We start from the raw sequence: 16,977 nt of genomic DNA on the forward strand, positions 1-16,977 counted from the left end.
TCCTTTTCTACTGTTATTCATTCAGTTGTCTGTTTCCATTACAAACTAAAGCTGTATCCTACACACACAATCTATGTACAATTCCCTGGGAGTAACACCCATCAAACACAATGAGGCTTATTTGGCAGAGGTATGTAAAGCATTACACCATAAGACGTTATGCTTTATCATTAAGACATTGAGAATTTTTACATGCAGAGTTTTGAAAACTAAACTACCGTATTTTTCGCATTATAACACGCACCAGTCCATAACACACACATAGTTTTTAGAGGAGGAAAAGAAGAAAAAAAATATTCTAAACGAAATGCAAAAATCTTGAGGATCCATGTGGATCCATGCTTTGTAACCACGGAGGAGGGAAGGAAGGGGAACCATGGATCCTCTGCTCACGACTGCGGCAGATCACCCCCCCGTCACCCGCAGGCATTCGCTCCATAACACGCACAGACATTTCTCCTTACTTTCTAGGAGGAAAAAAGTGAGTGTTATGGTGCAAAAAATACGGTAATTCAGTTGGTAATAAGACCTATACTGAATCATAGAATCATAGAGTTGGAAGAGACCACAAGGGCCATTGAGTCCAACCCCCTGCCAAGCAGGAAACACCATCAGAGCACTCCTGACATATGGCTGTCAAGCCTCTGCTTAAAGACCTCCAAAGAAGGAGACTCCACCACACTCCTTGGCAGCAAATTCCACTGTCGAGCAGCTCTTACAGCTGTTCTTACTGCCCCAGCTACAAATATATTTTATATATTCCATTTATATACATTTATCCAAAGATCCCAGAGTGGTGTACAACATTAAGAACATAATTTATGCAGCATAATAATAAAGACATAATACACAGCATAATAATAAAATAATCATAAAAATACTGCCCCACATTTAACAGGCCATAGATTATTTAATGGCTGAAGAGGAATGTTTTCGCCTGGCACTTAAAGACATGTAAAGATGGCACCAGCACCCACAGATGAGGAGCCACCACAGAAAAGACTTGTTCTTGTGTTGTAACCGCTGGACCTCTCTGGGATGGGGGACATAAAAAAGAGCCTCAAATGAGAAGTGCAGGGTCTGGGTCGGTTTGAATGGGGAAAGGTGGTCCTTAAGGCATTTATAGGTCAGCATCAGCACTTTCAATTGGGACTGGAAACTAATTGGCAGCCAGTGCAGTCGGGCCAACATCAGGGATATACAGAATGCTCAAACCATCTCATTTTGATGAGCAACCTGGCTGTCAAATTTTGCACCAGCTGAAGTTTTCTAACTGTCTTCAGAGGCAGCCCCACACACAACACCTTGCAGTGATCCAACCTGGAGGTTACCAGAGCATAGGCCACAGAAGTTAGGCAAAAAGCTGATGGAAGGCACTCTCTGCCATTGAGGCCACCTGAGTCTCAAGCAATAGTAGAAATTCCAGAAGTACCCCTAAGCTACGTATCTGCTCCTTCAGAGATAGTAACCCCATCAGCAGCAGGCAATCTTCCATCCATCTGATCTAGGGAACCACCCACTAACAGGGCCTCAGTCTTATCTGGACTGAGCTTCAGTTTGTTGGCTCCCATCCAGTCCATTACTGGGACAAGACATTGGTCCAGCACATCCACTGCCAAATCTATAGATGTAAAGGAAAATTAGAGCTGTGTGTTCTCCGCATAAAGCTGAAACCACACTCTAAAGCTCTGGATGACTTCACTCAGTGGCTTCATGGAGGATAGAATTGAACCCGGAGAGACCCCACACTGAAGGCCCCATGGTGCCGAAATACACCCCAAGCATCACCCACTGAAGATGACCATCCAGGTAGGACCAGAACCACTGCATAGCCATGCCACCCACCTCCAACTCTAATAACCTTTCCAGGAGGACATCGTGATCAAAGGCATTGAAAGCTGCTGAGAAGTCAAGGAGGATTAACAGGGACACATTGCCCCCCCCCCTCCCAACAGAGGTCATCATATAAGGTGACCAAGGCAGTTTTTGTGCCAAAGTCAGGCCAAAACCCCAATTGAAATTGATCTAAAAAATCAGTCTCCAATAACTCCTGGATCTGGTCAGTGACCACTCACTCAAGAACCTTACGTAAAAAAAAAAGGAGGTTGGCAACTGTCTGGTAGCTCTCAGAATCTAGGGATTGTTTCTTAAGCAGTGGTCTTTTCACTGCATCCATCAAACAAACAGGAACCCCCCCTCTCATAAAGAAGCACTGACCACCTGCCCATCTCAGAAAGCTGTCTCTTCCCTGCTGGATTTTATCAGCCAAGAGGGGCAAGGGTCCAGAATGCAGATAGTTTCCCAAAGCAATCCAAGTGTCTCTCATGTCTTGCTACAATGTTGTTTTTAAGAGGATATACGCTTGGTCTTCATCACCCCTGTTATACAGAAAATTCCAAGTGGGTCTGAACCTCAATGCTTAAAATCCCTGATAGATTATAAGGATCCAGAGATCATGCAAAGGGTGGCCAAATTTTGTGTGGCTGCCATAAAACTCAGGGAACAAGCTGTGCATTACAAAGACTAAGGCCTCAGATGCAAACCCTAGATAATATTTTAGAGACTGAGACCTAAACCACATTCCTAATGGCTGTCATATTCGTATTGTTTATTTTTATATTCTATTGCAAATTCAAACTTAATTCTATTGTGTTTCATGTTTGTTTAGTACGGTATGTGAATCTGGTCTGGGACCATAATAAACTTCATTTCATTTCATTTCAATCCAAGTGCCTTGTCCACATCATCAAATCACAGCAACTGAAATTCATCTAATGACACAGAACTGGACACCGTGCTCGGGACGTCTCTTGAGATTCAAATGCTACTACAGCAGAGACAAGGTGATTTTACCCTCCAAATGCTTGGCAAGCAAGTCAGAGCAAGCTACCCCCAGTCCTACCACCTCTTTTAGCCAGTCCGCAAAAGTCCCTGCACTACCCGGAAAAGCTCTGCCAGGTGGCATAGGGAGGATGCCATGGAGGTAGCAAAGTGTGCTTTTTTTGCTGCCTTCACTGCCAGTGCCATTCGTCTGGAGTTTTCCTCCACTTGCATTCAAGCTGTATCTCAGCTTGATTCTTCACTTAAGTTTGAGAGGATACCACGTAGTCAGACGGACTCCATGAAGCAAGAGAGGGGACTCAGGGTGATTGTGTCAACAGCTGTTCCACTGATCAAGCAGGGCTTCAACGGAAGTGCCTGCCATATCAGTGGGGGAAACTCCCAGAGTCGACTGGAAACCACTTGCATCCATCATTCATACTAATAGGTCCCCCACCTCTGCAGAGGGGAAGGGGTGTTGAAAGCCTAAAGCTCAACAGGAAGTGGTCTGACCATGACAAGGGGCTGGTGTCAATACCCCCCACTTACAGATCACTCTCTTCTGGCCCAGTCAAAAAGACAAAATCCAGAGTGTGACCAGCCATATGTGTCGGACCAATGACATGTTGGGACAGCCCCGTTGTCATGGCAGCCATGAAGTCCTGACCTTGGCATGGATATTGATGTTCCCAAGAACCAACAGTCTGGGAGTCCTAAACATCGCCGCCAAGACCAGGTCAGGCAGGGAGACTGCTGGACAGCAAGGCAGGCAGTAAACCAACAGAATCTCTAATCTGTCCCAATTACCCAATGCCATAAATAAATAATTAAAACATAGCAAATGTTCTACTCTGAACTAAGCCCGGCTGAATTCAATGGGACTCACTCCCATAAAAGTGAATATAGGAATGCAAACTAAATGACCTGAGAAACAATAAAGGTTTTCATTTGGCACTGAAGATATAGCAAGCTCAGCACCAGACAAACCTGCCTGTGAAAAGAAAACTGGGGCCAGAGAATCACCATGGAGAAGGCCCTGTCTCTGTTGATGTCAGTTTATCTCTGTTTCTCATTCCCTCCCCCCCCCCCAAGAATCTTAAATTCATCATCACTTCATGGATTTTACTTCAGTGCTCTATGTGCAGCTTCCTTTGTGCTCGATCCCAAAGCTACAGTTAGTGCAGAATGTTGCAGCATGATTGCTGGCTGCAGACTCTGCTACCAGGCCAAGTTCAAGGTGCTACCAGTGGCAGAACATGCTGTGCACCCAGGGGCGGGGCGATCTGGCGAGGCAGTGATTGCGTCCAGGGGGATTTTGTCACACACACACCCCCTCAGGATGACACCCGGGGCAGACCACCCCCACCCCACCTTCCGCTGGGTGCTACTGTTAGTATCTAAAGCCCTAACAGCTTGGGACCTGTTTACATCTGAGTTCTTGCAAATGCAAAACAGGTCTTATGTGCCACCTGTAATAGTGCCAATTCTGCCAATCAAAGCAGTCAAGTGGGCACATGTGAGTTAAGGCAGTCTCATAGGTAAACTGATCCCAAGTTGTTAAGGGCTTTGTATACTAGATAACCACCTCTGATGCATTGGGCAATGATGTAGATTGGGAGCACAAAGGGGGTGGGGATCAGGAAGTATTTCAGGTGTTGAAAGAGCTAATTTAGCAATAGGAATTAATACCTACAAACAAATACAGATTCCTCATTTCCATCCAAAGGGCAATTCAGCCTACATTCTTTTCTCCTCTATTGAAACCAAGCCCTGTTTTATATTATTAATCTGATGTGCTGAATTTGCCCATGGGCCCTGCCAAAGCAAAGAGATACACCTTTTGTCAATTTAGGCCAGCCTAAGACTGAACATGTTAGTGTTTGCTCAAAACATTTGAGATATGCTTGAAGGAAGAAAAGCAGCAACTCAGCAGGATCCATCATAAGATGTGGAAAGGGACAAACAACCCATTTAGCCAAAAATCACATTCCACATCTCTGAGCCCAAACTACACTTTGAAAAAGGACTGCACAAAAGCTCATGAACACCAGAGCAGTTTTTTCAGTTTATCAGCATTTCGATAATCTTGGCCATTTCAGAAAAATATAGAAAGGGGGTGGAATCCAGGGTTCTCAAATTCAAGAGCATTGTGGTGTGCCCATGGGGTGGGCTTTCTTTGTCTACTCTTCGGATTGCATAATCTGAAGATGTAAACAAGATATTTGGAGAGAGGAAAACTTGCAAGCACATTGCTACTTGCCCTTATTGGACTGCTGGAAAGCAACTAGGGCACTGAGGAGCAGATATTACAAATATTAAGGGAAGGTGTGGTTCTGACACTCCTGAAAGTCTTAAACAGACTAGCACTTGACCTGCCTGATCTGAACACTGCACATTTGCAGTATGCGGGCAAGTTGCTTAAGTATGTAGTGTGTCACCCAACTTCTGAGGTTATTGGATGAAATTAGTTTTTTAGGTGCTTTCTAATCTGGTTGCCTGTCTAGTTCTTGAACAGGAACTGTCATGGATGATCTTCATCAGGAGGTGGAGAAGGGGAGCAATTCTCTTCATTGGCAATGTCCTAGCTGGAGTGTGGCTTGGTGGGACCATTTTGTTCTAACTTCAGTCCTTCCAGGGAAGATGGGCTGAGGAGATGGTGGTAGGAGATTGCTGCAGTTTTTGGTAAGGTTGCCACAAGGATGCTACCACAAGGATGCAACTTGCTCCTATGCTGTTTAACATCTATAGGAAATTGATACCTGGGTATCATGACCTGGGACCCAGGTGAATGCCATAACCTGGGGCAGATGTCAAGACAGCACAGCACACCACTGCATGCACCTATGCTCACATCCTCAGTAACTGCATGCGCAGTACATGTCTCTGATACCTGGGTGCCATAATTCAGAAGTGCCATGACTCTGAAAATGTATACATGAGTTGTCCACATGTTCTGTTATCCAATTATATTGCAGGAAAGCTTCACACATGTGACAATCAGGAGCTAATCATGTATAGAGAATGTTATAAAGGTTTATTGGATTTTGTATTCTCTGCCCAGTCTTTCGGAATTGTCCACTGGGTCTCTTTATTCACACAGCTGCATGGGCTATATCTGAATCCTTTCCATGCACTGTGTGTCTTCTTTTTGCTTGAAGAATCAGCATTTTTGTTGCACCCTCCTTTGCAGGATAACAAAATGACTTGGTCATGTTCCTCTCTGATTTCTATCTTCTGATCCCAGAGAGGCAGAGGAAGTCTTGAATCAGTGTCCTGTATCACTTTTGGATTAAATGAAGGTAAACAAACCAATGACTGATGCTCATAATTATGATGTGAATGTAGTGTTGGTTTGGTTTCTAGTGATCTTAGAGTAGTTGTAGAACATACTTTAGATGGGGTTGCTGGAGGGGTCACACTCCAACATTCAGTTGCTCTTTTGGGGTCCAGAGGCCATGTTCAACTTCTTCTTGTTCTTACTTGTAAACTTACCTACTAGGCTTTTCGTGAAATGTATCCCACCCCTCCATCAATTTATCCACCCAAATTCTCATTCTGCAAAAATGGACAGAGGGAAAGGGAGCATTGAAGTGGGAATTAAAGGGAGTAAAAACAGCAGCAGACAATACCACTGGGAAAACATGGTTCTGGAACCGCCAGTGGAAGTTCATGTTTCCCATGAGTCCCTACAGTGGATACTAGGACTCCATGAAGCCAAGGAGAGTGAGGGCAATGCTTCTGACATTCACCCCAGGGGCTCATGGGAAAGAAAATGAAAGGAAAAGTGGCAACTGCTGGCTGCTGGGGCTGCTGGGGCTGTGATGACCCAGGATCTGGAAAACACACAAAAACAGCTTTTAAAATAAAATCACCAAAAGAATTCCTGTTAGAACTTTCAACCAGTCTTAATTTCAAGTAATTGCTAGTGATGTGATAATTTCTCAAGGGGTAGACGCAGCCAGCCTTTGGGGGGGGGGGGGAGACAGGGGAATGATTTTTTTTCCTTGCAGCTTTTCTCAACATGGCCAGGTAGCAAAGAGGAAAGCCGCGCCAATTTAATTTCTGTCTATGGTGAAGTGCTTAAAAGCAGCACCGGCATCTTGTTGGGAGAGGGGGTAGAGCAGGCAGATGTGGAAATGCCCAGGAAGAAGTGGACTTTAAATCCTCTAGGGCTGGGGTGTACAAAGGAATTACAATGCGTTACATTGCGAACCTATAGGCATTTGCTCCCCAGCAAGTGGCATTGAATTCAGTGGGTTTGCTCCCAGGAAAGCAGTCCTAGGTGTGTAGTTTTATGTCACAGAACATTAAGCCATGACCGGAAAAGTGCTGCTTGACAGCTAGGGATAAGCATTGGATGGAAACACCCTGACCAAAACAACCACAGAACCATGAAGCGAGAGCCTGATAAAACTCAAGCAGCTGTGAGTCACGCAAAGCAAACCACGGCAAGTGGGCATTGGCAGAAGGAACCAAGGTGCTCCCGCTTCTTGCCAAGTGCTTCTGTGCTTGGGCAGCACCCAACAAAATGCAGCCTAAGCACACTTGGAAGCTCAGGTCCACCAACTTTTAACCTTAATGATCAGTGACAGGTCATTTTCTCAAATCATGGCAGGAAATTTCACAAAGGAAACTGGTGTTCACCCCTAGACACCCCCAAAACACACCTGCTGGTAGCTGACTGGTGCTTCTTTGCTTCAGCCCAGGAATGGATTAAGAAAGTTACTTTTGGCAGACCAGGGGAGCATTGAGAGAAACTGGATCAACCTTTATTTCTTCATACAAAAGATGCCAGGTTTAACCCTTGGCATCTCTTAGGGTGGGGACAGGCTTCTGTTAGAGGCAGCAGAACCTCAGTTAGTTAAGTATTTTTATTGCTTTTTATTGATTTGGGGGGCAGTTGCCCCCTACCCCCCCCCAGCTGCACCCATGAGGGCTAGCAGAGAGCCCTGCCTGAAATCGTGGAGAGCCTTTGCCAGTTACTGTAGTAGACAATACTGAGTTTATGATCCAATTCAGCTTCCTATTGTCATTGTGAGCTGGAAATAAGCTGACCATTTAGTAGATATTTCAAAAACTGCTGCCTTCTCAGGCTTTTATTTTGAAGGAGTCCAATGGTAGCCACGAACTGATTTTTTGCATTCAGATCACAGCAGAGCGGCTGGGCAGGGTTCACACACAGCATAGCAGCCCAAGTGAGAGGATGTAGGTGTCCCAGCTTCCCAACGCACTGGGTTGCTGGCCCTTACCAAGAGGGAGAGGGGAGGGCAAGGCATGGCCCGGTGCTGTGTGTGACCGCTGAGCCACCATGCACCACCCCAGCTAAAGGGCAGTGGTGTTCCACCTGCACCACCTCACCAGCTGCTAGCCATGGTTGAATGTAGCTCAAAATACCCATTTGTTTACCATCTCACATGGGGCCTAACTCTACAGTAACTCAAGAAAGTGAAAGGTGAGCAGAGGCTCCTTGCTCTTGTCACTGCTTTGCTTCCTTAGAGGGGACAGGTTAGCGGTCAGTGACACCAGAGAGGATGTGCAGTTAAGGCCAAGGAGGCTGTGGTACTGCCCCAACTCCAGCTGGGATATCAACCTCAGCAGGTGCTGGAAACAGTGAGCCAGAAACAGAGGGACTGGATGCAAAGGAGAGAGATCCTGCACCTTTAACAAAAGCACTGAGGAGGAAAAATTGGCAAGTAGAGATTCGCGCAATGGATTTCTGAGGCTTATCTGGAATGCAGGGAGTTGAATAAGTGATTAAACATATTCATAACTGCAAAACACTTTTTTGTTTAGGCAAGACTAACCTGACATGCAATCTTATTACATTCAGGTTTTTTTAAGAAAGATCTTGATTTTTATCTATATTTTTGAAAATTTTATTATGTCCACTATTTTTAAAGTCTGTTTTTATCACTATTTTACTGAATATTCTATATAATTTCATGAAAACTGCTTAAATATATTATATATATATATATATATATATATATATATATATATATATATATTGCCAAAGGACTCAGTATATTGTCCTAAACCTTGGTTTTATATACTCCTCAAAATCGCTTGGAGTTGCAAAGTGATCTCAGAGTTGGAGAACTGGGGAGATTCACACCGACTGTCTGCTTTTTAAACATATGAAGCTATTCTTCCTAAAACAGTCACCTTTGGATGTTCATAAAATAAATTATTTATTTTGAAGGTGAAACATTTAATAACAGCCCTAGACCAGACACCAGGGAAATGTATAACAAACGGGAAGCCAAAACACAAATCTTTGCAGAGACAAGAGCCCATGAACAGGATGAATCCAGAAACAAGCTAAATATTTAAAGCTAAAAATCCCCATAGTTTAAGGAAGGCATTGTGCAAATAAATAGAAAACATCTGTTGAATTTTTCTTCATTACAGCTTGAGGGGGAATCAGTTGCTATTGTGAAATGCCCAGATATATTGACCATGCAGGGACTCAGTGTCAGATCAAATGCTTCACAACTAACCAGCTGATCACAGCAGAAGAGGCAAGATAAACTGTTCTTAATAAAACATTCTACATGATGAGCAGCTAAAGTTGCTCAGGGCAGCAGATTCGTTTTCACAGGTGTGTAACGTCTCAACGCAACTGGGTCCTTGTTGCAGGTAAATCTGTAATGGGAATGACTTAAGCCCTCTTCGTGCCTTCAGTCTGAATGAACCAAGTGGTCTGCAGCAGCATGTACGATAAGCCCTGTCCCCTTGATGATGCTCCAGCACCAGGCACAGGGCAATGCAGGATTGGTGCTAGTCTGCCTCAACACATGGGGACATCTCACTAAGGCAGAGCATGCAGCAATGGAATCAATGCTGCTCCTGCATGCAAGTTTTGTGCAATGTCCACTCAACGCCATCCACATCATTTTCCTATTTAATCCAGATTTTTTTTGGGGGGGGAATAAATCACAGCAGGAATGGTAAATCTGGATATAATGGGATGGTGTTCTGATGAGGATTATGTCACGTGGATGCTGCAAAAATCCTGCATGCTGTCATGTGGGGGATGCCCTCCTCTCCAAGGCGCCACTGCCCACCTGCTTGCCATCTCCCTCTGGACCAAAACCGCACAACTGTGCAGCAGAAGAGCTCCATTTCCCTACTCTTGTCATTTCTTGCATGCTCAGGGGTGAACAGACATCAACAGGGGAGAAACTGCTGGACCAGGAGAATCCACAGAATGGCAAATGCGTCCTGCTGCAATGGTTTGGGCTGCAGGTGCTCAACAATGCCTGATCCACATTTCTAGATCAGGTCCACCTAGTCCAAAAGTGGACAATATGACATCTCTGGAACCTCATATACAAGATGTAAAGATGATGCTTCTGGTATAGCAGCTATGGGGAACCTGTGGCCCTCCAAATGTTGCTGGACTCCAACCAGCCCCATCTAAGCAGTGCTATTTTTCTAGAAAAAGAGGTGCCGGAACTCACCATGAACACATCTCTCATTCTCTTAGAATGGCAATGGTGTCCATCTGAGAAGGGCTAGAACTGAGTTCCAGCAAGTTCCAGCTGAAAAAGCCCTGCATATAAACATGGTGCACATCTAAACATAACAGCTGTTGTTGTTTAGTCATTTAGTCGTGTCCGACTCTTTGTGACCCCCTGGACCAGAGCACACCAGGCACTCCTGTCTTCCACTGCCTCCCACAGTTTGGTCAAACTCATGTTGGTTTCTTCAAGAACACTGTCCAACCATCTTGTCCTCTGTCGTCCCCTTCTCCTTGTGCCCTCCATCTTTCCCAACATCAGGCTCTTTTCCAGGGAGTGTTCTTTTCTCATGAGGTGGCCAAAGTATTGGAGCCTCAGCTTCACAATCTGTCCCTCCAGTGAAGCACTCAGGGCTGATTTCCTTAAGAGTGGAGAGGTTTGATCTTCTTGCAGTCCATGGGACTCTCAAGAGTCTCCTCCAGCACCATAATTCAAAAGCATCAATTCTTCGGCGATCAGCCTTCTTTATGGTCCAGGTCTCACTTCCATACATCACTACTGGGAAAACCATAGCTTTAACTATACGGACCTTTGTTGGCAAAGTGATGTCTCTGCTTTTTAAGATGCTGTCTAGGTTTGTCATTGCTTTTCTCCCAAGAAGCAGGCGTCTTTTAATTTTGTGGCTGCTCTCACCATCTGCAGTGATCATGGAGCCCAAGAAAGTAAAATGCCTCCATTTCTTCCCCTTCTATTTGCCAGGAGGTGATGGGCCCACTGGCCATGATCTTCGTTTTTTTGATGTTGAGCTTCAGACCATATTTTGCACTCTCCTCTTTCACCCTCATGAAAAGGTTCTTTAATTCCTCCTCACTTTCTGCCATCAAGAATGTGATTTTGGCCATCAAACTCCATGGACAAAGACAACAGGGAGGCTAGTTCACCAACACAGGAGCCAGATATATGGAGAAACGTGACTCAAAGAAGTAGGAGGCCCAGGGTTCGCTCTGATTGTTTAGAAATACACGATCGCTTTGAGGTCCTCTCCCCTAGCATGGAAGACGAAGAGCAGACTCCATTTGAGGATCTCTCCCTCATTACAGTCGATCAGGTATATGAAGACGAGCAGCAAAGTCAGTCCTCAGGGAATGTGCAGGCGACCTTGGAACGGACAGCTCACGGAAGAACCCCGACCAGACCTAACAGGAGGCGTGTAGTGGTGATAGGGGATTCCCTACTGAGGGGAACAGAAGCAGTGATCTGTGGGCCTGACAAGATGTCTCGGGAAGTGTGCTGTCTCCCCGGGGCTAAGATCCAAGATGTAACTGAACGGAGAAAGGTTGTTTTCTGCTGCTCCAGAGAAGCGGACACGGAGCAATGGATCCAAACTACAAGAAAGAAGATTCCACCTAAACATTAGGAAGAACTTCTTGACAGTAAGAGCTGTTCGACAGTGGAATTTGCTGCCAAGGAGTGTGGTGGAGTCTCCTTCTTTGGGGGTCTTTAAGCAGAGGCTTGACAACCATATGTCAGGAGTGCTCTGATGGTGTTTCCTGCTTGGCAGGGGGTTGGACTCGATGGCCCTTGTGGTCTCTTCCAACTCTATGATTCTATGAACAGGCATATAAAATATAACAGTATGTCCTTTTAAAATGTGGGGTTCTTTTTTAGGGGGGTTATTGGGTGGTTGTTTTTATTTTGATTATGTATTTTGTGGCTTTATATTTTGATTTTATTCTGTGAACCATCCTGATACCTCTGGGTATATAAATTCAATAAATAAATAAATAATAAAATAAACAGAATGCCTAAGCATAGAAGCTCCATCTATCGTTCATAATAGTTGGCATCTGTATTTTGTGCAAGCACATTGTTACAATCGATTACTGCCAGACCAACTCTCCGAGGGCTTCTAGCAAGAGGAAACTTGTCATCTCCCTAGAAGGTGGGGCAGAGATCAGGGCAACCTGAAGCCTGTGGATCTTATATCAGCTAGCCTCTGTTGTCTCAGGCAAAGAATAGTTAGTAAACTGCCATCTTGTCTGAAGTATTGTTTCCTGACCTAAATAAAAGTTACATATCCTCCAAGAATTTGTCAGGGTGGTGGTGTTTGTTAAGCCATCTAAGCTATGTGCATCTTGGTTCGACTATGTCAACAAGGTATCACCGAATAAAAATGGAGCAGTGAGCTTAGCCAAGCCAAATTGAGATCTGCCCTCTGGTGGTTCTGTGGTTTCATTACATACAGAAGTGAAGGCACATAAAAAAAAACAACTAGTGGGCTGTTCATAACAAGTCATTTTTGTATAAAGCAGTGTTTCCTCCGACTGTTTTTGGACTACAACTCCCATCGTTCCTAGCTAGCAGGACCAGTGGTCACACTGGTATCAAGGGAACTTTTTATACCCACTCCTTTTCATCTCTAAAACTTACGATCTAGATAAGAATTTATAAAATTAAAAACCCTTGAAGTACACACAAAAATATCTTTGTATTTTTTAAAAAGAAAACATACTGCAGTCTTTCATATTTACAGAGAGTACAGTTTGTAATATTCTCCAAATTACATCCCAATTAAGTTAGCGAAACTTGGAAACTTAATTCCCCAGTATGTTCCCCTGCATAAGGTCCACGGTTCTAAAGTGCTCCAATACCTTCACATGAGCTTGTGCAGGAGAACTTCCCATTGCATTTTAACCAAGGCGTTGGGTAAAATGCATTGCCATCTACAAGCACTCAAATTAGAAGTCAGCATTCCTTCTCTAAAACTCACTTCAAAACAACATTGGCTTGGATTCTAACAGCTTCCCCCAAAAAGGCTTTTGTGCCTCTCCCTTTCCTTCACTCCCCCAACCCATTCCTGAGGAAGGGGGAGACTCTCTGGAACAGTAGGAAGAATTCAACCCCAAATGAGGAGAGCTTTTCACATATGCAACACAACCTTTGAACTCAAGCCATGAGGGAAGGCTTTAATTTTTTATTAATATGTAGAGTTGATTCACATATATTTCAAAGCAAATTTTGGACACACCATGTAGACTTGAAAGTCACTAAAGTATTCAGGTTTGTTTGTGGTTTTAGACAATGCTAGCTCTTCTACAGAAATATTTTCAAAGCAACAGCACACTGACTTCATTTTCTTTACATTCTATTGGCATAAGTTACCTAGCCACTTGACTTTCAGACTTCTAGCTCTGTGCTAATGTGTATTTGCACCTGGCTTGACCTGCTACTGCCAGCCAGTCAGTGACACGGGCCCCCATTCTCTCCTGGACTTGAATCCTGGCCACCGTGGCTCATGAAGCTAGGTCCCAGCCATATCACCTCTGATAACCCCTGCATCTTTCTGTGAGGGTGAAAAATCTTATTGGATACAGTGGTGCCCCGCAAGACGAATGCCTTGCAAGACGAAAAACTCGCTAGACGAAAGGGTTTTGCGTTTTTTGAGTCGTTCCGCAAGACGAATTTCCCTATGGGCTTGCTTCGCAAGATGAAACGTCTTGCGAGTTCTTGCGAGTTTGTTTCCTTTTTCTTAAAGCCGCTAAGCCGTTAATAGCCGCTAAGCTGCTAAGCCGTTAATAGCCGCTAAGCCGCTAATAGCCGCTAAGCCGCTAATAGCCGCTAAGCCGCTAATAGCCGTGCTTCGCAAGACGAAAAAACCGCAAGACGAAGAGACTCACGGAACGGATTAATTTCGTCTTGCGAGGCACCACTGTACTTCCCTTTACTACAAGTACGTGGAGTCTAATGTTGTTTAATGAGTTGGAACACTTTGCTTATCAGTAATTTGGAGGTGGTCCTCATATGCTCAGAGACTTTGTGCCTGTTCATCGGGGGAAGCCCAGAACACTTGTTCTTTAGATGTCCCTTTTATGAAGAGGCACGTAGGGAGACCATTGATCCCCTACTGGTGAGGCTCACTGACCTCACAGAAAAGCAAAAATTTGACCTTTTCCTGTCAGGCATAGATCATAAGATGACCCGGAAGGTCGCCAGATTCTGCGTACAGATCTGTAGGCGCAGACCATCCCCTGACCCAAACTAGGTCGTTAAGATAATCCCCAAACTCGGTTCCATGGGTGACTCTGGGTCATCTCTCTGCGGTAGCCTATCTTAAAGTTTTAAGTGTCTATACGCTTATTGCATTTATAAATTTTAAATTTATTGGTGTACATTGTTTTAAATGTTTGTTTTCCTTCCAGGATTGTACCTCCAAGTGTGTTTTATAATCTGGAGGTGGTCCTGGCGTGTTCGCTTTGGCAGCACATATACTAAAATTGGAACGATGGAGGTGGTCCTGGCATTCTTGGCAGCGGCATAGCGTGGGTTGTCAGCACCCGGGGCAAGGCAAGTAATTTGCGCCCCCTAACCCGGGGCAAGGCAAGTAATTTGCGCCCCCTAACCCCTAACCTGCCGTCGCTGCCAGCTTCTTCTTGCTGCTGCCTGGTCTGGTCTGGTGTGGTTCTCTCCCGCGCTCAGCGCTGCGCTGGGCGGCCGCTGCACTGTCCCTCCCCCAGATAGTCCCTCGCTCTCTCTCCGCACCGCACCGCACGCCTGGCACCCACCCCCTCCACAGTGGGCGGCGACCCAGCGGCTCAGATCGGATTCGCACAGCCAGCACTGCAGTGAGAGAGAGTAAGCCAGGTAGGGGCAGAGAGCTGCGAGTGCGAGCGCCCCCCCCAGATGTTGCGCCCGGTGCGGCCGGCCCCCCCTGCACCCCCCACACTACGCCACTGATTCTTGGCGACATGCCTGCAAAGTGTGGGTTTCTGGGAGTGTATCCATTCATGCCACTGACCCTTGGAATAAGGTTACCAGATTTTTTTCAATGAATCCGGGGACACTTTTCAACTTCAATGGATTTTGTATGAGGACTGAGTTGAAAATCCAGGGACTGTCCCCGGGAAACGGGGACATCTGGTAACCTTACCTTGGAGCCGCTGGCCGGGTCACTGCTATCTGTGGGGGAGGCGCAGGGCCACCTCGTCCTCTGCCACAGGGAGGTTGGCTTCCATTTGCAATACCTGGTTTGTCTTCCTTCTGTTCACCTGGCTTTTTCTTGGTCTCATTTGCTCCTTTTTCTTTATCTGAAAACATTGTTGGGGGCAAAACAGGACTTATTTTTTGAACCCAAAGCCAGAATGCAAATTCTGGACTGAAACATGGCACATGTAAGACATGCTTCTGTGGTTGGCACCTAGTGGTCAAAGGTTGGAACTGAGCACACTCTAGGCCTGTGGTCTTGGGAGGGGTTCCAATACGGATAGCAGACTAAAAACTGTGTAACAGAAACAAAGAAATGAAGCTACTTATTGTTTCAGCCTACCTACGTTATAGCACCCTTCACAAACATTTGCCAAAAAGGTTAGGCTGCAAAGGAGCGACAAGAGTATCAGTAGTTTCTTATCAGGCCTCTGCTTCAAACAAAACAATCTTTAATGTTCTGGCTGAGCTGAGGGACGGCAATTGCAAAACTAGTTTGAAACCAGCTAGGAGGTCTTGGTACAGTATGTAAGGCATAAGACATTGGACTTCATGCAGTTCTCCTCATCCTGATAGGGAACTGCAACTTCCATCGGTCCCAGCTAGATTGCCAAGATTCAGGAATAATAGGAGTCCAAAATATCTGTAGGATGCAGGACTGGAAAAGACTGCATTAGGATCCTTCATTCAAGCATAACATGAAAGGATGTCACATACGTTTTTTGGTTGAGAGACTGCTAATCCCACCCACCAAGGTCTTGTGGCCCCCTGCCCACATTAGGCAAGTACATCTGTAAAGGGAAGCCTCTTAAGAATGGACTTCTATGCACATAGATTCCAGAATGGTGGAAAGCCATTCTGTGGAAGTCTAATCACATTGGTTTTCCTTTGCTTCTGCTTAGCCCCACAGCCCCATTCTACACCCCTCTATCTGTCCATCCCCCCAGCCAAAGCTCCCCAAAAGACCTATCTGGAGACTTGGGAAAATATCCTGAACACCCCCCAACTGTCCCGATAAAACTGGGAAATCCTGTTTTTTCACACAAGAGCACAGCAGACATTTTAGGTGTCATGATCTCACCCCACCCCCAAAAAGCACTTTTGAGGGCTGCAATCTCGCATGAGTCATGTGACTCATGCAGGAAGGTAGCCCCAGAAGACGGCACCCTGGTTTTTTGCCTCAAAATGTTAGAGGGTATGTGAACAATGGGACAAAGCTGAGTTTCTGGAGGGTTGTCCAAAACTAAGCTGATCTTCACCTGGTTTTCAACAATCCTCCTACCCATCCCACATCCTACAGAACAGCCATCTGCAAAGGCTTTTCAAGGGGCACAGATGGCTGCAGTGCAGAGAAGGAAAAAAGAAAGTTTTCTTTTGTGAATTCCCTTCCATTCACTTCTCTTAATATCGAAGTCAATATCATTTTCTCTGTAAATCTCCTGCAGTTTGTAAACTACAAGTCCCAGAATCCCTGGCAGGAAATGATGCTCTGTGCATCACTGACAGCTGAGGAGGCAGCTTCCTGTAATGGCTTTCAAACCGTTCCTCACCTTGACCCTCTTTCGGATTGCTTGGTTTGGGCGCTGTCTCAAAAGGGTTTTCTTCAGCCTCCCCCCGGGCTTGCTGGGCCTTTAGTTTGTTCCTCCTTTTGTTTTCCTCAGCTTGCTAATGTGAAGAACAAAAGTGAACATCCCAGAATTAGTCTCACGAATAA

The 16,977-nt window shown here is 45.3% G+C and overlaps 1 protein-coding gene across 1 annotated transcript in view; it reads right to left on the minus strand.

The window, feature by feature from the left end:
• Positions 1-15,206: 15,206 nt before the first annotated feature.
• Positions 15,207-16,977, minus strand: part of TMC1 (transmembrane channel like 1) — a gene marked incomplete at its 3' end in the record, with an annotated part of 49,972 nt that continues 48,201 nt past the window's right edge. Inside the window, exons 20-21 of the mRNA XM_080972129.1 lie at positions 16,814-16,928; positions 15,207-15,367 (exon numbers count right to left, since the gene is read on the minus strand). Coding sequence (XP_080828255.1) covers positions 15,207-15,367; positions 16,814-16,928 — 276 coding nt within the window. The remainder of the gene's footprint in view (positions 15,368-16,813; positions 16,929-16,977) is intronic.

The sequence above is a fragment of the Podarcis pityusensis genome (assembly GCF_964106645.2).
Source record: "Podarcis pityusensis genome assembly, chromosome: 11".
Classification (NCBI taxonomy): domain Eukaryota; kingdom Metazoa; phylum Chordata; class Lepidosauria; order Squamata; family Lacertidae; genus Podarcis; species Podarcis pityusensis.